Source organism: Oreochromis aureus, linkage group 18 (assembly GCF_013358895.1).
Source record: "Oreochromis aureus strain Israel breed Guangdong linkage group 18, ZZ_aureus, whole genome shotgun sequence".
Taxonomy (NCBI): domain Eukaryota; kingdom Metazoa; phylum Chordata; class Actinopteri; order Cichliformes; family Cichlidae; genus Oreochromis; species Oreochromis aureus.
In genome coordinates, this window is record NC_052959.1 from 7576584 (window position 1) to 7598296 (window position 21713).

Consider the following 21713-nt stretch of genomic DNA (forward strand, 5'->3'; position numbering starts at 1 on the left):
CTCTGAGGGGGGTTAGTGAAGTGCCAATTGCCGGCTCTGCCGCCCTCACCATCTGCTGCATTTTCCTTTTGTCTTGGCATACTGCTTGATGACATCAAGCTGTATGCCAAACTTGTACTCATTTTTATAAATGAGTACAAGTTTTGTACTCATTTATATAGAGTACAAAACACAGTAGAAGTTAAAAGAAATAGAGGAACAAGTAGGCAGGAGGAGATAATTATAAGTAGAATAAGAAGAGGTCATTGTTTTCTTAATTGCACTCTTTGGAGATGGGGAAACATCCAACTGGTTTGTGTAATTGGTGTAATGCTATGGAAACAGTTGAACATGTGCTTATTAGTTGCAGGAAGTATGTCAGTCAAAAGAGAATGTTGAGGGTAGAAATGAGTAGTACTAGGGAACTCAAATTTGAAAAGGTGGTTGAGTGGTTATGTCATGATGAAGGGAGAGGAGTGATTTTTCGTTTTTTTGAGAAATACTCATCATGAGGATCTAAGGATTTGGAAGTAATGTTGTAGTAAAACCCAGGAGATGGCAGTAGTGCAACATCTTTGAACGCAAGCTGAAAAAAAAGGGGAAAAAAAGGAAAGAAGAAGAAATCCAATCAGCTGAAGAATCAACAGTGCATGCATTAACCTGGGCGTGGACAACAGCAGAGGTGGGAAGTAAATAAGTACAAATACTTTGTTATTGTGAAAAAAGTTTTAAGGTATATCTACGTTACTTGAGTAGTTTCTTTCAGACAACTTTTTACCTTTACTCCCAACATTTTCAAAACAAGCTGATTATTTCCGGTTTGACGTTTTTGAAGGGAGTTCGTCACTGTGAGCCTTGAAACATCAAATCGATTTGAGCCTAAACAGAAACACGTGAAAGGCAGTCCTGCTCGTGTATTAATCGCCAGGAGATATAAAAAGAGATGAAAGCAAAATCGTGGGCCCGCGCTTTTATTTATTATTGCAATGGTGACTGATAATGAAGTCCCCAGCTAGGAACAAATTACTTTTAATGAACACAGCACATAAACCTAGTTGAATGTAAGCCGGCGTTACATGTGCGTTTATCAGTTAGTTATTCTTCTCCTTTTTTACGACACGACCCTCTAGTGGTGCAGTTTTGGTACATAACATTACAGGACACAACAGCTATTATTATTACTTTTGGCACAACACCAGAACGACTGCAGGTGTCCATACGTTATGTTTGCGTAGGGTTAGCTAGCATCTAGGTAACCCTACAGTAGACGAGCGAGCACGAAAGGAGTGACGTTTTTGAAGTTTCAGGTAATTTCAAATGCAACATTTCTATCAGCTCAACAAACATCAGCAAACGCACTGTTTGTGTGCAGTTTGTCTCACAGTGTGTTGCTAGCTAAAGGCCCATGTTGTGCCAAAAAGTGATTGCCTGCCAAAAACTGATTTCCAATGTTTCCGTGTGTTTTTTATGTGTAATATCGTTATGTATGTTGCTAAATAGACTTTGGTGAACAGGTATTACAAAGCGGTTATATATAAAATTAAAAATTTACCTGTTGCTCAAGTATCTTTATAACTGTGTTATTATACTTAGATTATAATCAATCAGGTCCCATTTGTCCACTTAAAATATGTTTACAGAACTATTTTTGCATTTTTTGCAATTTCAGCTGTCCTCTTGGCCAGATTACTCTTAAAAGACACATTTTTAAAGCATGAATAAATAAAGGATACATAAAAGTCACTGCCAAAAACTGATTGCGGCTTCTACCTTGTTAGAGGAATGTTGTTTGTTGTTTAAGATGACTTGATATCATTCATGAGGGATACATTTGACTTATGTTTCACATATTATAGACCAACAAGTTATTTATAGCAGTTTAAATAAAAGCAATCAGTTTTTGGCAAATACCGGAAATCAGTTTTTGGCAGACAATCACTTTTTGGGAGAGAAAACATAGAGAGCTAACTTCACTCAGCGATAGAGAAGGATAAAGAGATAAAGAGAGGTTAGATTTAAAGATACGGACTGATCAGTGGTGTTTGATAAACTGGAAATTTAAAGCTCACATGCAAGTGTTTATAAATCAAATTTCAGGCCTGTACATCTGACATTATGATTTTCATATTGTGAAACCTGCTGCAAAACAAACTGAGGTAGACTCTCTGTGTTATTTAAAGGTTGCATGAAAATCCTCTGCAGAATAAACAGGTTAGTTTGCTGTGATGGGTTTAAAGTAAAGAACTGTCTTTGAGCAGTGCACAGTGGCTGTGTTTTAATGGCAGAGTTAGGTTACATAAAGAGTAGCAGAGATGAGAGTAAAGGTGATGATACTTAGATTCGTTCATTGAATTTCACCTTCATACCAACTTTATACCATTTAGAAAAAAGACAGCATAAACAGTGCACTGTCAGTGTCGAGGATGGAAATCAGTATAACTGTGAAACATCTGCTGACATCTGGTTGTATTCTGTAATGCACATCCACAAAGGGCAATGAACCTCAGAGCAGTAACTGCCAAGACCAGCTGATCACAGCCTGTATACTAAAATCTACTACAGCTCTCAATAGAAATTATTGTGAGTTTGGATTCTTTTCCCCACACTGAGCCACTACTGATTTTAGGGTTCCCCATGTGCTGAATCCCTCTTTAACCCCGGACTGTACACATTTTCCAGTTTAGAGGCAAAGTCACCCTCCACAATTAGCAACACAAAATAGAGAGTACTTCAACTTCTACTGGAGTATTTTTTTAACTCTAGTATCTGTACTTCACTTAAGTTTAGAATGAATGTACGTTAGGCAGGTCTTAACAGGAATAATTTCAACCCAAACATGGCTGGCAAGCTAGGTAAGTCATCGTGTTAAAGTCATGTTTTCCGGTGTAACAACAGTGATTTTTGAGTTTAATCCGATTTTCTGCAGTTTCTACAGATAAATGACAGCACTGAGCAGCTCCTTCAGTGGGAGACTGCGGCACCCACGGTGTGGGACGGAGAGATTTCGCAGGTCTTTCCTCCCCACTGCTGTCAGACTCCACAATAAAGACTTTTGCAGCTGATCAAACACACAAACCCACACATGTGCAATAAGACTGCTATATGTGCAATTCTTCTTCTGACGAAGTTGTGTTTTTGTATTTTCCTACTCAGTTGTATATAGTATTTGTATTTCTATTTTATTCTATTGTACATAGTATTTTATTTTATTTTATTTTATTGCATTCCAGTGTTTTCTAATTTCTGCTACATAACTTTGCACTTTTGCTGTAACAAAACAAATTTCCCACCTGTGGGACTAATAAAGGCCATCTTATCTTATCTTAAATCCTTTTATAGAAAACATCCATTTAGTCACAGGGAGGCACAAGGACCCCATATCTTCTTGGCAGCCATAACACTTGGCAGAAACACTGAAGAGGAAAAGCAAATGGTGCAATGGATTTATTAAATCGTTAGTGATGCTGCAGACAAATAAAGCATGGTTCTCTGTACCCCACTAGGGCCAACCTGAAGGAACTTCAATTGAAAAATTCTTAGAAGAAAGTCTAGGCCTGGTGGAAGTCATTTACAGGTGTAATGGTCAGTACCACATCTTCAAAAATAAGCTGAAGGAGGTCAGTTCATTCATATAGCTAAGCCTGTAAATGTTACACACATGGAGATGTGTGTAACATTTACAGACTACAGAGTAGTTATGCACTACAGGTCCAGCCTTTTTCCTCTTTGACAGGTGCTAAAGGTGCACAAAACAGTTATATAGGCAAAATGTGTTTTTTGTCATTAGTATTATTATTTTGTCTATCACTTAACATTTTAGACAGAAGATCTGAATTGTTTGGTTAACAGATTATCATACATTTCATACAACTACATTTTGAATAGAAATTACAACCATGTCTGATTTTGCAGTATTATGGCGTCAACGTTTATGTCTGAACAAGTTGTTCCCAACAGGTTGTTGTAATGCACATTTTAAGCAAGTAGTGTTTCAAAGGGCACACGTGAAATTATCATTAAAGCACATTCACATTTCTTGCAAAATGATTGCCTTGTTTTTCAGCCATTATTAGTTATTGCAGTGAACACAGTAGCTTACAGAAGAATGAAAGGATTTGCTTTGAGTGAGGAATTGTATATTCATTTGCAGAGCATAATGCAGTGAAGCAGGGCCACTGAATCATGTGCACACTCTCGAGGACACCGAAAGAGGTAACATGCAATAATTATTACATTTGAAATGAAGACTTTCTTAAGAAAATAAAACCTGTATTGTGCTGCTGTTGCAAACTTAAACTGTGTAAGCGTTCTGTAATGCAGCTTCAGCATGTCTGCCAAGGACACCGTGAGGAGAAACAAAACAGCCATCCAAACGATTCTGTCCGGAGACTACAGGCTGATCCTCAACAAAGTTTATGAGAAGTTCCTGATCACTAATGAGGACTACAACAACCTTAAAAGTATCAACAGGGAAGATGTGGAGGGACACGTTGTTGAGCTTGTGGATAAGATCATGAATAAAGGAGAAGATACCTGCAGAGCTTTCCTGAACCTCCTGCAAACTGATAAAAAAATTAAAACTACTTTCCCTCAGCTGAAGAACACTCCGTTTCTACCTAAGCCTGACCAAGCTTCTTTACTTCAGCATGGTAATTACACACACAGAAATGTTGTGTCTGAGATCATATTCTGGTTGGATGTTTAACTGTGTTTCTCTCTGATTCCCTCACAAGACGGCTCCAGTCAAATGCAGGTGAGGTCCTACTTCTGGAAAGGCAGAGCAGCTCAATAAGTTACAACATTTGTGTCAGAGAGATAATGTGCTGTTTAATCAATTTCCTTCACATAATATTGCAGGAGATATGACATATAGTCATCTCAAAGACTGCTGCTATATTCATATAGCCTGTGGTAATAATTGTGTGTATCTATCAGTCCATCCAGGCCTGTGCTGGTGGGAGCAGGTCTGTGATACAAAGGTTGTCCTCAACTCTAGAAGAGGAGCTGGACTCTACTGAGGTGGCAGCACTTTGCTTCCTGTGTCGTGATGTTGTTAGCAGAAGTCATCTGAAAGGGGTCAGTGCTGCATGTTCTATACTGTTAGATATGTTCATATTCACTGATAGACTTTCTAAAGATTTTCTTTTTTTCCCCCTCGTACAGATCACTAATATCAAAGAACTGTTCTCAAGATTAATGGAAAAAGGTGTCCTGCAGAACAATCATTTCCTTTCTCAGATTCTCTGGACTATTGATCGAATAGACCTCGTCAGGTCCCTGGGCATAGATAGCAAACGATCGAAGGACACAGATGAGAGTCCTGTTCTGTCACAGTACAGGTGAAAGCAGTCCCACATTGATTTTAATATGACAACACGCATATAGTAATAGTGCTTAAATGCTATCAGTTTGAATTACAAAATCTTTGTGTCTGTTTTTCTTTCTCTCCACATTTTTCCTTTTTCGTCTTTTTTTCCTACTGTTAGGGTGATGCTGTACAAATTATACGACGCCATGATTAACGACAATCTCGCAATCATGAAGTTTCTACTGAGGTCAAAGCTGGGCAAAAGCAAACTGGATCAATGCAAAGTGAGATAGCACCCACACACCGTTCCAGCTATTTAAAAATCAACTCACCATACCTACATTTACAGAATGTTGTCATTAAGAGACAATTAGAAATGTGTTTTAGATTTTATTCCTATGTTGATTGTTTTTAAACACATTTATTTCTCAATAAATGAACATCAGGACATCACAAGAAGAAAAAAAACAGTCACAGGAACACAGGGCTGAAATATAATTGACCATCTACAACAGAACACACCATATTCTTAAAACACCACTGAGAAGAAAAATATGTTAAATTATTTGTCAATGAATACAGCAGAAATTCAGCTTTAACCTCTTAAGATGTGAACTCTTTCATTGCATGCATTTTTAAATTTCTCTTTGCTATTTGGGCTGATTGGGACCTGATGAATGTAAAAACAAAGAATTACGTGATTTTTTTTTTTTACCTGATTTTTGTTTCTGAGAAACATGAGATCCACATATGAGGACATTTGTTTTAAATTTTGATAGAACAGTGGCAGTATAATGTCCTCATAAGTGGATATCAGGCCATTGTAGAGCAAAATTTAGGATTTTGGTCTAGACAACCCAAAATGTGATGTCCACATATGTGGACGCGGGTCCTAGGAGGTTAAATCTATATTTAACCAGCAAAATGAAAGTTGTATCAACCCTTTTCTCTGCAATATTATTAATCTTATCTTTTCTACCTTTATATGTAGAAAGTTTTGACCCACCACAAAATTTAACTATTTCCATTTTGAAGCCTCTTTTCTTTTGTATAGCCGGCACCAAAAACTAAAGGTCACAGAGCCCTTCAGGCTATGATCTGTGCACACTTGTTCATAAAACAGCTAAAGACTTACGTCTTTAAACTGGCTTTTGAGTAGCATTTTGCTGTGAAGCAGTTGATAGATTTATAGTGTAGCTGAAGAGCCTCTGTGAACTAAAACCATCTTTGCTGTTAATTCCAGACAGCGCTGGATGTGTTTGCTGAGATGGAAAAGAAAGATTTAATATCAGACACAAATGTCAGTGTGTTGCATGAAGTACTCCAAAAGCTTGATAATCAAGAGCTGGCAATGATTGTAGAGAACTACATTCAAGGTATGAGAGACATTTTTCACTTTACCGCAGAAAAGCATTTAGATGTAAACAGTGTGTTTCTGTGAACATCATCAAATGATTGTACTCGTTACAGGAGTCCCCCAGCAGCAGCAGATGTTACCTCCTCATGTCAGTATTGACAACTGTATCTGTCTGTGTTTGTTTCTGAACATTTAATTCTGTGTCAGTTTGCTGACTGCTGTGATGTTTGTTCCCACAGAGGTTTTTTGACAAAAATGAATCCCATCTTCCTCTGTCTGTAACTGAAACTCAGTCCACCTGTAAGTTTCTCTGTTCAGAAATATTTAATTATTTTTTAGAAATTTCTGCCATCACTCTGGTTTTTATTATTTTGTCATAGTCATACTGGACATGTAAATGTTATTCTTTTGTCCCTAAGGCAGAGGAGAGACTATTTACACTGATGCACGACCACAGCCCACCTCTTTTCCTGATCAGGTAGTCCATTTAGACTTTTATGCTTTCAGTCATTCTTTTGTCAGAACAGTAACATTTATATTAATGTAAAAACATATAAATAATAATTCACATTTGCTTTGTGTCCTGTAGTCAGAATACTACACTTTGACTTGTAAGTCTCATGGTTTATGTGTGGTCATCAATAATGAGATCTTCACGGGAACAAATCTGAAGAATCGAAGAGGAACTCAGAAAGATGCAGGTACAGTTCTTACCTTTGAACCATAACATGACCTGATTTATGTATGACTGTTTTAACTAGAAGCTATTGAAGCCTCTACCAATTGCTCCATATATGGATCATATTTTTTTTGGTCATGTAAATCTACTGCTATACCTTCTTTTGTTTCTTTTCTATGTGACACAGATGCTCTGAACACAGTGTTCACACGCTTAGGCTTTAAAGTGCTGATACACAACAACCTGACTGCAGCACAAATGCAAAATGAAATAAGAATGTACAGCAAGAGGAATTTTGTGAATGACAATGCCTTGGTGAGTAGATTCATACCTCTTCAGAATTGTATCCTCAACCACCATTCTATATTCTTAATTTATTTTATATTCCTGGGTTTGTGTGTTCCTGTGATCCCAGAGGCTATGTTGTAGGTGGCCTTTTGTCCCCTTGTAGGCTCTCCCATGGCAAACCCTGGTGGATAGACTCCCATCTACCAAGACTAGCGAGTGGGAAATGGAATATCACTTGTCTAGTGAGTTATTGTGTGAAGTTTAGAGGTACCAGCTAGATCGGGCTCTGGAACCAGTCTCCTGGAGAGGGGCTCAGTCTGGAGTTGCTGTAAACTGATCACCACTGGGTGCTGTGTCAGATCAGGTGGTGGGGGTGGATGCTGGATAGACCTGCCACACCTAAACGTATAGTGAGGGTGTGCTGGGAACACCTGGCAGAGGCCCCGGTCTGCGGGATCTTTGACCGCATCCGAGGTTGTCGATCAGTGGAAGGACTACCTGATCAATCCTACTGGCACATCCTCCATAGAGGAAGCAGAGTGTTGTTGTATGGAGATCAGGGGCAGTACCTCCAGATTGGCAGACAGGGGTCATGGTTCCTATATTCAAGAAGGGACTGGAGAGTGTGCTCCAACTATAGGGGGTAACACCTTCTCAGCTTTACTGGGAAAGCCTATGCCTGGGTGCTGAAAACGAGAGTCCGTCTGTTATTCGAACCTTGGATACAGGATAAACAAGGCAGTTTTCATCCCAGGTGCAGAACACTGGACAAGCTCTTTACCCTCTTGAGAATACTTGAGGATTCATGGGACTTTGCCCAACCAGCCTACATGTGTTTTGTGGGCATTGAGAAGACATTCAACTGCTGCTGGTCTTGTACCGGTCCTCAGTGGAGAGCGTGCTCTTCTACTGCCTGGGTGTTTGGTATGCAGGGGCCAGTGCTAAGAAAAGGAAGGCTGCAGAGAGTGTTATTAACACCACCCCCCAAAAAATCATTGGCTGCCCTCTGCCACCCCTGAAGGCTATCGCTGGATCCTTCTGTCTCAGGAAAACCAGGGCCCTTGCACCACCTGTTTGGCCTGCTGCCCTCTGGTTGGTGCCTCAGGTCAATCAGGTCGCACACCTCCAGACTCACAAACCATTCAGACAGGCTGTCATCACCTGACCTGGGCTTTGGAGTTTACCATCTGTATTTACCAGTAAACAGGCAGATGTTACCTGAGATATGAGGGCTGATTTTAACTCCACTTTCCAAAAGGTTTAATATCACCAAAGTCCATCATGAGGTTAATCTAAATCGAATGACTCTGATGACTACTGCCATGGACCTAACACAGCTGTGTTCACCCACATTTGGGACTAAAAACAGCTTCCAGTTCGTTTTCCAGAAACGCTGATAACACTATAGCAGCAGTGATGATGACCTTGGCAAGTTTAACTTGGAGGCGGAGTCTGTTTACACACCACAAAAAGCAAAAAGATAGAGCTGTTACTGAGACTTTGAACTTGGGTAGAGTGAAAGACAAAGTGTTTCTTTGTGAAAGTGTGGAAAAAAAAAAAAACACAGTTTATTGATCAAATTACCTGATCAACACACGGGCGGAACTATAGAAAATTTCTAAGGGTGGCATGGAAATCAAATGGGGTGGGAAAATCAAAGCCATTTCTTTACACATACGCACGTGTTACATTCTGTAATATACATTTTAAATGGTTAAAATACATCAAATTCAGTAACTATACATGTTTCATATAATCATAGTCTGTAACTTTATGATTTTCTTTTAGCCCACATAAACATTTCAGTTACATAAAACGTGAATTTTGATTTTATGTACTATTTAGCCCAGAAATAAGATCAAGTATGTAGCCCAAAAAGTATAAAATCAAGAAAGCTACACAACATGAGGTGATTCAGTTCCAAATACAAGTCTAAATAAAAAAATAAACAAACAAACAAACAAACAAAACAGTGAAACTTAAAATAATCACAATTTTACATGCTTAAATTTACAAAAAATGTCAGAAATCTAAAAAAAAAATGTTTTATTGCTTATTTATTTGCTTAACCGATTACTCAATTAATCAATAGAATAATCAATAGATTAGTTGATTACAAAAATAATTGATAGCTGCAGCCAACTCATTGCGTACTTCAGGATTGGGTTAGGTCCAGGGCAGCTATCAATTTGAATTAGTTAATTTAGTATCATTTACTAACATTCATACTACCTTCATACTAACCAGAGGTTGAAAAGCAGCCCTGATAGTTCATGTAACATCTGCCTGTATACTGCAGAATGTACTTCTTGTTCATTTAATCCTTGCCTCTGCCTTCATTCACTTCCCCTTCTTCATTTCCAAAGACAACATTCAGAGTACCATCTAAATCTGCCTAGCTACATTCCCCCCTGACATCACTTTGCAGTATCCTGTTTCTTTCAGATTGCACCATCTGCATAAGATGTAGTTCACCTTTGTGCACCTTTATCCACTCTTATAATTCACCTTATGTTATACCTTCTTCTTGTGTGTTCACCACAGCTATTTTTATGCTTTTTACAAAATCCACTACCATCTGTCCTTTTGCATTTATTGTCCTTAACACCATACCTATCCAATATGCCTCTGATTTAAGGTGGTATGTGTGCTTTCCCATGGAGAAAAGGGGTGTGTCTTTGGCACTGATGGGGAAAAGGTGTTCCTGCAAGATATGATGCTCCCGTTTACAAGTGGAAGAACCCCAACCTTAGCAGGGAAGCCCAAACTCTTCTTCATTGAAGCAAGTCAGGGTGATGGATACCAGAAAGGTCACTGTCCCTGCAGCTTGGGGCCAGGAGAGGAGGAGAGGGAGAAACAATTCTTCCTGGAAGGAAATTCAGAAGCAGACTTTCTGATAGGCATGGCCACTGTGAAGGGGTTCATGTCATTTCGAAACAGTGTCACAGGATGCATCTACACCCAGGAGCTCTGCAGGCAGTTGACAAGATCAGCAGAAAGGTGAGAGACACCTTAGAACAGTGGTTCCCAAAGTGGGGGGCACTTTAAAAGAAGAAGAAAAAAAAGAGCTTGTCCAAATCACAGATAAACAGTATCTCACATTATTGATTTTTCGTTCACAAACACTTATAATGAGTAACTACTCCCAACATTTTGGAGATGTTAGCTCTTTATACAGTGAAGTTACAGTGGGATACTGATAATATCAGGCTGATCCTGCCACAATTTGGCGTGAAGATTTTCTTGTAAAACAAAGGGGGAGCCTAGCAGAAAAAGTTTGGGAACCACTGCCTTAAAAAGAGTTTAAGAGGATACAATGCTACTCTGGAATAAATTTAAAACCACACTTGACCCTAAGTCAGTTGTAACATGTTCCATAATGATGATCCTTTACTAAAACCTAATGAATCACAACTGTCGTGTTTATACTGACACAATCTGACATCTTTATAGCACACTGTTATTAACTGTACTGTTTTTGAAGTGGAAAACAGATATTTATGAAACTATATTTATGTGCATATGTAGGTCTGCTTTTGGTGATGTCAGATGTGTTTATGTGAAACATCAGAAAGCACGGTGTTTCAAATATTCCAAAAATTCAAGATGTAATTTGTGTGTTTCCGATGTTTTCCTTGCAGTCAGGAGATGGATGATCTCCTCACTGTCCTGACACGTGTGAACAGGGAGGTCCACAAAAGAGAGTTTTACCAGAATTACAAACAAATGCCAGAGGCCAGATACACCCTCACCAAGAAGCTCGTCCTCAAATCTGTGTCACCTGACTGTGACCAAAAATAAGTCCCAGATTAACAAAGACTTGATGAGTCTTGTCTACAGCGTATCTGACTGTGTGTGTGTTGCACATATGTATGAATGAATTTGTATTTTGCTTTCATCTCAAGAATCAAAGAAAACATCATGGTATAAATAAATGTTGTGACTGAAATTTTTGTCATGTCATTTTTCTTTTTTCCCCTGCCACATAATTATAGGCTACTGAATCAGTTGTAATTAAGCGGTGGTCATCTGTTTTACAAACCATTCGTCCACATTTAAAAACTCATTACTATTACCATTGCTGTTGTAATGATTGCTGTTGTTTCTCTTTATATTTTAATTTAAAAAAAATTTGGTTTTGGTGTTTAATTATTCCAAATTCCTCAGCCCCTTTTTAAATTCGAGTATACACTGGCTGTCTCGATTCCTTTAACGTATTCACAACTGGCCCTTTCATGGGAAATTAAACTGGCTGTAAATGCCAAAGCTGTGAACATGTTTTTTACTTTTGTAGTGTTGGGCATTTTAACATGAGTCTGAGGCCTGAAGTGAGATTCACCCTGAGGAAGACACTTGTGCTGCCACCTGAGTGCAACAGAATCACCACAACACACCTTACTGCATAATTAGGAATATATGATTAATTGAGGGTTTCGTACCATATTTCTTGCAATATTTTCTGTCTTTTTTATCATTCCAAATCTTTTATGTTTCTAAATTTTACTGTTACATGGAGTCACTCAAAAAAGTTTAAGCTGACTTATTGATATTTACATGCTTTGTTCTTATTAAACTACTATAAAACTAAATGTTAAATCTTGTTAATGTACCCACATGAGGAGAAAAAGGTGCATCTTGCTTTGAGTCATTTTAAATTTTGTAACCTTTGGATTCATGTATGATTGACTTCATTTTCAGGTTTAGTGTCTGGTTACTTTAAATGGAACATAAATGTAGCGGGAATATTTTTGTGTTTTTAGAAGTTCTCTTTTTCTAATTAATGGCCAGAAGACATTGAGTAACTCTACAAACGTTACTACTGTTTAGTTTTCTGTCTTCATTTACGTCCGAAGCGATAGCAGAGCTGTACGTTCTCATTTTTTAGAAATCCCTCAGTCAGAACTGAAAGTTATCGCAACAAAGTGACACTTAAAATAATTAAGTAGATTTTAATTTCAAAAGATGTAAAATGTAGAGAAAATGTTAATTAAATTGAAGTACAAAACAAAAGTAGATATTAATAGAATTAAACTGTAAATATGTGTTGGATTTAGGGACAAAATCTCCAATTGAAGGTTAAAACAAAAAAAATATTGATATTAAATAAATCTCTGAGAAAAATTACTTTGAATTTACTAACTATCTGGCAAAGGTTTAGTAAAAACTTCCTAAAATATCCATTACAAAGAAATGAACATTTTTTGTTTTTTTTAGTAAAACTCAAATTGGATTCAATAATTTTCCAATTAAACTTAATAAATAATGACTGAATGATAAGATAAAATCAAATGAATTTAACTTCTTCTCTTAGTAAAATTAATCATTTTCACAAAGAAAACATCGAAACAATAATTGGTTTTATTGTGGAAAATAAAACATGTTAATTTATAATATAACATTTTTCTGCTTAATTTTCATTTGTATACACTGAATTCTTATCAACAATCTCCTGATCTCCTAAATACATTCACCTGGTGTGAATTTGTTGTAGTGTGATAAACAGTTTGTCACACAGCTCTGTGTACAGAGCAACAGCAACATGAAGGAACTACATGAATGTAAGAGAGTGATATTATACCCCTTCTGTCAAAAATATTCATGAGCTTTTTGAGTGTTAGGTTCTAATGAATTATTCATGAGCTCAGGAAGTAATTAAATTATGATAATAATTAAATTATGATATTCATAAAAATATGATATTCATAAAAATTATGATTTTCATAAAATTATGATATTCATCCAAAATATGCTAGTTCATTGCTTTTCTTCCCCCCAAAATAAGAACTAATTGCTTATTTTAGAAAAGTTTTTATATCAAATACCACTCTTTTATTTTTTAATCCAATAAAAACTTTTTCCTTTTTTCCCTAAAGAAACGCCATCTGGTGGTGGGTCAGCGCATGACAGCGCATGAGTGCACAGTGCGCGCACGAGCGCGCCTGTGTGTCTAGGCGCGCTCGTGCGCGCGCCTGACTCGGGACCGGGCCTGTGTCTCTGGGACCGTGTTTATGGGTGAAAATGTGTTAAACCAGTATAAATGTGCTTAGTTAAACTTGTGCTTTTGTAACGTTCAGTATGGCCAGACATACAGGGTGCATGCCTTGTGGGAAAAGTTTATTTCAATTTATATGCATTTGTTTAATCCAAACAAAGAAATTTAAAATCAAACTCAGAGTCACAAAAAAAACACTCGCGATCTCCGCGGGTCCCACCCGATCCTTAGGCAAATTAGCAGGGAGAAACTCCTCAAAAACCCTCCGCGTTTTTCTCCAAAACCCTAGAAATAACCTATAGGCACCCTCCTATCCCCAAGCCTTATACTCGATAACAGGGAAATCCTGAAACCAAATCCTTAGTCTTTTTTTCTCAAAAAACAGCCCTATCACTAGCTCCGTGTCTAAGTTCTTACTCGCGATCCTTAGGCACATAACCGGCGAATCCTCCTGAAAAACAAAACAAAACAAAAAACCTCCGCGGTTTCTCTCCAAAATACGCAAAATAAAAAAACCCTAGAAATAACCTGTAGGGAACCCCCGTATACCCAAAACCTTATACTCGATAACAGGGCAAATCCTGAAACCAAATCCTTAGTCTTTTTTTTTTCTCAAATTCCGCTCAGAGTCTAAGTTCTCCCTTCGCTCCGAGCCGCACCGGCCCGCAACCAGAGCAGTGTCTTTTTCCTTCTTGTTCGCTCCACCATCTACTGCTTAATGATTCTGGGTCTTCGTTTGAAATTTGCGCCGGAGATCCACTCCGCCTCCCAGGTAAACCTTACTGCCCCGCTGCCAATCACATAACAAAGGGGCGGCTCCATTCGCACCCCGCTCACCCAATCGCGCTCAGCTTGGATTTTCACGATCCCCCAGCTCAGGTTAAGACTTTCTTCGGTCTCTCACAAGCCATCTGACTTCGGAAGCATGGACAGCTGGCTCTCACTCAGGTTAAATAATTTAACATTTAGGCCTAAATGTAACTCTTCTTTTCTACCGGGAAAAAAAAACCCTATGCAAGAGAGATTCCGATTTTGGGGCTATGCCTTCAGCCTAAGAGAGAGCAAAATCTTTTTCTACCAGCTAAAAGGAGGTGAAAGTTTTGGTCCCCTCACACCGCGGATCGCCTTTACTTTGTCTAATTGGGGTGTTTTGAGCCTCATCGCTACGCCCGAAGTGCAGAAGAGCCTGCGGGAAACGAGCTCGCAACAACCGAGAACCAGGGATCAACAACAACTCGCGTCGCTTTCCCTATGTGCATATCACTCGGTAAGTGTTCATCTTCCTCTCTAACTACATTTTTGCATTTTCCTTTTTACCATTCTCTCAATCCTTTCATTTAAAAAATATCACATTGGTTTGTAACACGTACAATACACCATCCGTCCATCCATTCGCTTCCGCTTATCCTTTTTTATAACTCCAGTGATTTTCCTGCAGTTTGACATCTCGTGCGATCTTGTGAATTTCATGAGTTCAGCAACTAACCACTCTTACTAGATTGTATCATGTCATCTCAACAAGGACAAATTAAGTTGTTGAATTTCGTACAGATCCTTCATGATTTAATTATGTTCATAGAAACATGAAATTATTGTGTTTAAATTACAAGTTAGACTTTTTTAATGTAACAACCACCCAATTTACTTTTTCGGTATACCAAAAAAAAAGTAGAAGCGGCTGCTCGATTTGACTGAGATGGATGCCTTCCTGAAACCACGATTCAAAGCGCACGAGACTGAAAGTTATTGACTTACTTCACTCGAACATGCAATGAACAATTTAATCTAGTCTCTCTGCATATCATGTAGTTTCTAGACTATATAGTTACACTTAACTTTAAAGCATGATGCACTTATGTTAAATACACGCAAGATGCTTACGTAAATCAAAGAGTTGGCCAATCCCTTTTTTTCAGTGTACCCAACACTGAGCTCCTGCACAGTCAGATGGAGTGAAACATAAGGTCCCAGTGGTGTTCTGTTGGATTTAGCAGGTGAGCATTGTTGCCAGTCAAAACTTTCTTGGAAAAGGATTGCAAGAATCCATGTAATTATTTGTTTTACTTGAATCAAATGTATTGGTTTCATTACATCAAATAAAATAATTTTGGAAACCCATTACATCAAACAAAACTTTCTTGGAAAAGCACTGCAAGAATCAATCTCATTATTTGTTTTACCCCGTTCAAATCTATTGGTTTCATGACATCAAATAAATTGTTTATGGAAAACCGTTGCATCCAATAAAACTTTCTTGGAAAAGCATTGCAAGAATCAATCGCATTATTGGTTTTACAACCAAATGTATTGGTTTGTTTACTTAAAATAAAACTTTTTTGGAAACCCGTTACATCAAATAAAACTTTCTTGGAAAAGGATTGCAAGAATCAATCTCGTTATTTGTTTTACCCCGTTCAAATCTATTGGTTTATATACCTGAAATAAAACTTTTTTTGGAAAACCGTTACATCAAATAAAACTTTCTTGGAAAAGCATTGCAAGAATCAAACTCATTAATTTTGTTTTCACTAGAATCAAAGTGTAATGTTTTTCAATACATCAAATAAAATATTTTTGGAAACTCATTGCATCAAATAAAACTTTCTTGGAAAAACTTTACAAGAATCCATGTAGTTATTTGTTTTACAAACAAATGTATTGGTTTCATTACATCGAATAAAATAATTTTGGAAACTCATTACATCAAATAAAACTTTCTTGGAAACCCTGTACATGAAGTAGAAGGTTTTTGATGTTGTAAATTCTGGCTTTAATATTTTCAGCTGATAAGGTGAACTTCATACAAACTTTGTGTTAAAAAAATCAAACTATGTCTCGTGAGTGTGTATTGGCGTGTATTGTGACTGCTCCATCATAATGTATGGAGCAAATGTCCCCCTGAGGCACAAAGGGCTCAGAGGCACATTTGGCAGCCAGGGTTAGAGCTCAGAAACGTGGAGCCTGGGGGGTTGGGGCTAACAACACTGACTGGTAAAAGAATCTAACATCCAAGTGTTACATGGTGTTGCAGGTGACAAAAAGCCATAAACCATTGTTTAGAGGTTGTTGTGGAAGTTTTCCATTTAATAGAGCCTGCAGACAAGCGAAGAGCGGTAGCTAACATTCTTTAATCAAGACAAAGAACAGAAATCAAGCTTGGTGAGGGACTGCCATAGCTGGGGCAGACGGTGAGCATGGCTCTCAGTTAAATACCTCCTACAGGAACAAAAGGCAGTACACAGCTGTTTTCACACCTTTGGTCTTTCCCCCAAAGAAAGTTTCACACTCCCTTGCTATCTCTTACAGTGGAGAAAAGACAAAAAGACTCTTCCTGTGGAGTTGTCTGCTTTCCCCACAACTTCCTTACCAGACCCCCACCGTGTGTCTAACTGTTTGAATGGAGTATGAGGCAGACATGCTAAAACAGTGACCTAAAAGCATTACCAATAAACAAAGTGATCAATACATAAATGAAAGAAATTCCTCTACAAGGTGATTGCCAGTTTTGTTGGGATTTTTAGAGACACAGAGAGTCACAGAGATCCTGTTCTGCATTACTTTAGAAAAATAAAGGGGGTTTCAGAGCTGTTTATATACGAAGCAGTGTTCATAGAAACATTGATCAACCCTGTTTTTGGCATTGAGTGTTACATTTGTGACAGTTTCAATAAAAGCCTGAAAATTCTTGCATTTATACTGGAGAGCAAAGAAAGATTAAATGCTACTTGTACTATGGAAAATCAGTTTCATAAAAGCTACATAAACAGAACTGAAGAAGACTGTGCTTGTAAAACTAGTGGTAACGTGTGAGAATTATAAGACTAATTAAGTTTTAAGAGTGTTTCTGCTATCGATACAATTTGTGTTGTTAATCCTGAATGATTCACGGTGACAGCATCATAAGGTCATTTTACTACACACACACACACACACTTGGAAAATCACATAGTTTGACCATAAAATCCCAGAATAATTAGTTTTTGAGAATGTGGCAGCAACATCATTAAAGAAAAAATGTCTTTCCATGACACTTTCATTTAAAAATATAAAAATGTGAAGTTTTTTTGTGTAAAACATTAAAACAAACAAAAAAACTTAATACCTTAAGAATCTCGTGATGAATTTTGTGAATATCTAGATCATTGGTGTTTGGATTTGAGGGTCTACAGGGCGAACACTGAGGCTGGGTATTAGAAATACAACATGGTAACATGAGACATGTTAACTGTGAGAACACGAACATTTAGTTTAACGTGTGGGAGGTAAATGCATCACAGAAGCTAAAAAGGAGTTGCTTGTGCCTTCATTTGTTCAGATAAATTACATGAGATTTGTATAAGTTTGATGAATAATACAAAAAAAAAGAGGTTAGTGAGATAGTTGAGATTATCTAAGTAAGAGTGTACTGGAACCTGAAATGTTAAAGTACACTTACTGATTGTACTTTTATTTGATGAGCTAATGTGAATGCTCTAAAAGCACACTGAGTGATGAAAAAGAAGCACACATTTGGAGAAACTGTGCTTGTCATACTGTGAAGTTTTCTGACAAAAGTGAATTGAAAACGTATGCTGTACAGCTTACTAAGGGGCTTTGTGATGGGCCATGTGCAATTACACAAAAGAACAAGTTTAAATTTCACCATAACACTGAGTAGAGAAAAGCCAGTTTGGAATTCTAATTGACATTACAACTGTTGCACATTACTGTAAAATCAGTGCTGTGATAGTTAGTTTAAGATCACAACCTGATTTAAAACACAGTCTAACATGAACATTGTTGTCCCTGAAAATAGGTCAGGATATTTTCTTTCGTTTCATTGGAACAGTAGAGTACCATAACAAAGAAATTAGTACACCTTTGTAAGAACAAATATCCCAGATATGGAGTTTTTAATGTTTTACATAAAGACATAGGGCTGCTAGTTTCCTAGTGGCAATCTCATTTAAACCTTGGTGACTTAAAGTTTAGCAGCAAGACACTTGTTTACTTTGTTCCATCAAACATTTCTTTCAGCCATCTGTGTTTATCAGAGCGATATGTGACTAATTTTTTATTGAATCACCAGAAAGTACACAAACACAAGATTAAATATTTTATTTATTTATCAAAGATACATAATTACACATTGATACAATGAACAAGGTGTCTATAAAAATTACACATGGTGTAAGAAAAACATTATAACATACAAATAAGTATTTTATGATAATGTGACATAGTTTAAAAGCATAAGAATAAAAGTTTTAAAAAAGTCATGTTCTTTGATGATCACATTACATGTATCACATTTTTTAAAGCATAACGTAGGGAGCAGAGTGTTCACAAAAACAGTTTTATGATTACTTTTTCCACAGTGCTTGTATGCCTCTTGCAAAACTATGTACTTTTCACCATAAGACACAATGACTCACAATTATCTAAGACCAAATGTCTGTTGCTTCATTACAATCATTTGTCCCCGCTGCTGCCCTCAGATCCAGTCTTCTGTACTGGGGGGTAAAATTGCTTTTTTGGTGGTTCGTAAAAAAAATATCTCAAAAAGCGATGTTGGTGAGGGGACCAGAAACACTGGGTTGCAGAGCAGTTGGTAAGGACTTGTATATTTCTGGAGAGTCTGCAAAAGCTGTCTTGCTCGTGCTCCTGATTGGATATGTGGAGCCCGGCTCTGATATCTCACTGGTGGCAGCTAAAGGTAGGCACGCCTTGGAGGCGGAGTTGGTCTCGGGCGCAATCTTTCAAACGAGCCTCACGGCATTTCAGGCAACCTCAGGCCGGAAACAACATCCGGTCACTCGCGGTCAAAATCCACGGAGAGCTGGTGTTTCGCAGGGATCAGGTTAACACATCTGGCTTAAATGAGAGTCTAAAAAATATAAAGAAAAACAAAAAGAATTTTAAAACACGCAAACTAGCAAAATATCAAAGGAGCATAACATAACAATAACAAGATGATATGAGATACCTGATGAGAAAATGATAGGTGATGTAGAGATGTAATGTATAAGCTTTGACGGGAGTTAAACTGGATCTTATATATATTTTTAAAGTGTATTGTACGTGGGATAGGCTCCAGCGCACCGCGCGAGCCTGAAAAAAGGATAAGCGGAAGCGAATGGATGGACGGATGGTGTATTGTACGTGTTACAAACCAATGTGATATTTTTTAAATGAAAGGATTGAGAGAATGGTAAAAAGGAAAATGCAAAAATGTAGTTAGAGAGGAAGATGAACACTTACCGAGTGATATGCACATAGGGAAAGCGACGCGAGTTGTTGTTGATCCCTGGTTCTCGGTTGTTGCGAGCTCGTTTCCCGCAGGCTCTTCTGCACTTCGGGCGTAGCGATGAGGCTCAAAACACCCCAATTAGACAAAGTAAAGGCGATCCGCGGTGTGAGGGGACCAAAACTTTCACCTCCTTTTAGCTGGTAGAAAAAGATTTTGCTCTCTCTTAGGCTGAAGGCATAGCCCCAAAATCGGAATCTCTCTTGCATAGGGTTTTTTTTTTCCCGGTAGAAAAGAAGAGTTACATTTAGGCCTAAATGTTAAATTATTTAACCTGAGTGAGAGCCAGCTGTCCATGCTTCTGAAGTCAGATGGCTTGTGAGAGACCGAAGAAAGTCTTAACCTGAGCGGGGGGGATCGTGAAAATCCAAGCTGAGCGCGATTGGGTGAGCGGGGTGCGAATGGAGCCGCCCCTTTGTTATGTGATTGGCAGCGGGGCAGTAAGGTTTACCTGGGAGGCGGAGTGGATCTCCGGCGCAAATTTCAAACGAAGACCCAGAATCATTAAGCAGTAGATGGTGGAGCGAACAAGAAGGAAAAAGACACTGCTCTGGTTGCGGGCCGGTGCGGCTCGGAGCGAAGGGAGAACTTAGACTCTGAGCGGAATTTGAGAAAAAAAAAAGACTAAGGATTTGGTTTCAGGATTTGCCCTGTTATCGAGTATAAGGTTTTGGGTATACGGGGGTTCCCTACAGGTTATTTCTAGGGTTTTTTATTTTGCGTATTTTGGAGAGAAACCGCGGAGGTTTTTGTTTTGTTTTGTTTTTCAGGAGGATTCGCCGGTTATGTGCCTAAGGATCGCGAGTAAGAACTTAGACACGGAGCTAGTGATAGGGCTGTTTTCTGAGAAAAAAAGACTAAGGATTTGGTTTCAGGATTTCCCCTGTTATCGAGTATAAGGCTTGGGGATAGGAGGGTGCCTATAGGTTATTTCTAGGGGTTTTGGAGAAAAAACGCGGAGGGTTTTTGAGGAGTTTCTCCCTGCTAATTTGCCTAAGGATCGGGTGGGACCCGCGGAGATCGCGAGTGTTTTTTTGTGACTCTGAGTTTGATTTTAAATTTCTTTGTTTGGATTAAACAAATGCATATAAATTGAAATAAACTTTTCCCACAAGGCATGCACCCTGTATGTCTGGCCATACTGAACGTTACAAAAGCACAAGTTTAACTAAGCACATTTATACTGGTTTAACACATTTTCACCCATAAACACGGTCCCAGAGACACAGGCCCGGTCCCGAGTCAGGCGCGCGCACGAGCGCGCCTAGACACACAGGCGCGCACTGCGCACTCATGCGCTGTCATGCGCTGACCCACCACCAGATGGCGTTTCTTTAGGGAAAAAAGGAAAAAGTTTTTATTGGATTAAAAAATAAAAGAGTGGTATTTGATATAAAAACTTTTCTAAAATAAGCAATTAGTTCTTATTTTGGGGGGAAGAAAAGCAATGAACTAGCATATTTTGGATGAATATCATAATTTTATGAAAATCATAATTTTTATGAATATCATATTTTTATGAATATCATAATTTAATTATTATCATAATTTAATTACTTCCTGAGCTCATGAATAATTCATTAGAACCTAACACTCAAAAAGCTCATGAATATTTTTGACAGAAGGGGTATAATATCACTCTCTAATGTAGACCAGTTTTGTAAAAAAGAAATAAATCTTTAGATTAGAGTCTAATGTCAACATGAACCTGAAGTTTGAATAACCTTTACTCAGTTTCCTTTATCTTTGTTACTTATTTATGATTGACTAACAAAATTTGAATCACTCAATATAACTGTAGAACAAAGGTTTATCACTCATGTA

At 38.0% G+C, this 21713-nt stretch overlaps 1 protein-coding gene and 1 long non-coding RNA gene across 6 annotated transcripts; one reads left to right on the top strand and one right to left on the bottom strand.

Annotated features, from left to right (window-relative positions):
- The first annotated feature begins 577 nt into the window (after window positions 1-577).
- On the top strand, window positions 578-11575 carry LOC116321529 (caspase-8-like). Of its 5 annotated transcripts, none has more exons than XM_039602480.1 (16): window positions 578-661; window positions 3483-3561; window positions 4130-4191; window positions 4285-4628; window positions 4713-4732; window positions 4915-5055; window positions 5143-5318; window positions 5466-5571; window positions 6531-6663; window positions 6758-6792; window positions 6884-6944; window positions 7064-7122; window positions 7234-7345; window positions 7511-7638; window positions 10250-10611; window positions 11253-11575. In XM_039602480.1, the coding sequence occupies exons 4-16, from the start codon at window positions 4307-4309 to the stop codon at window positions 11410-11412; spliced, it is 1815 nt and encodes a 604-aa protein (XP_039458414.1). In that variant the 5' UTR covers window positions 578-661; window positions 3483-3561; window positions 4130-4191; window positions 4285-4306; the 3' UTR covers window positions 11413-11575. The 5 variants fall into 5 exon arrangements, with proteins under 5 accessions (XP_039458414.1, XP_031597254.1, XP_031597255.1 ...); XM_031741394.2 differs by having other exon boundaries at window positions 4300-4628; XM_039602479.1 differs by lacking the exon at window positions 578-661 and adding an exon at window positions 677-1286 and having other exon boundaries at window positions 4300-4628.
- Window positions 11576-18685: 7110 nt separating this feature from the next.
- On the bottom strand, window positions 18686-20540 carry LOC120434427. The gene is made up of 2 exons (XR_005609084.1): window positions 19844-20540; window positions 18686-19469 (listed from the first exon to the last, which is right to left on the bottom strand). It is a non-coding gene; the product is annotated as an uncharacterized LOC120434427 (long non-coding RNA).
- Window positions 20541-21713: the final 1173 nt, after the last annotated feature.

What these genes read in the sequence shown, in the direction of transcription:
- LOC116321529 (XM_039602480.1), top strand. Translation starts at nt 4,307, where the DNA reads ATGTCTGCCAAGGACACCGTGAGGAGAAACAAAACAGCCATCCAAACG. An exon ending in CCTGTTCTGTCACAGTACAG is followed by an intron (nt 5,319 to 5,465) that starts GTGAAAGCAGTC and finishes TCCTACTGTTAG; the next exon opens with GGTGATGCTGTACAAATTAT. An exon ending in GCAAACTGGATCAATGCAAA is followed by an intron (nt 5,572 to 6,530) that starts GTGAGATAGCAC and finishes TGTTAATTCCAG; the next exon opens with ACAGCGCTGGATGTGTTTGC.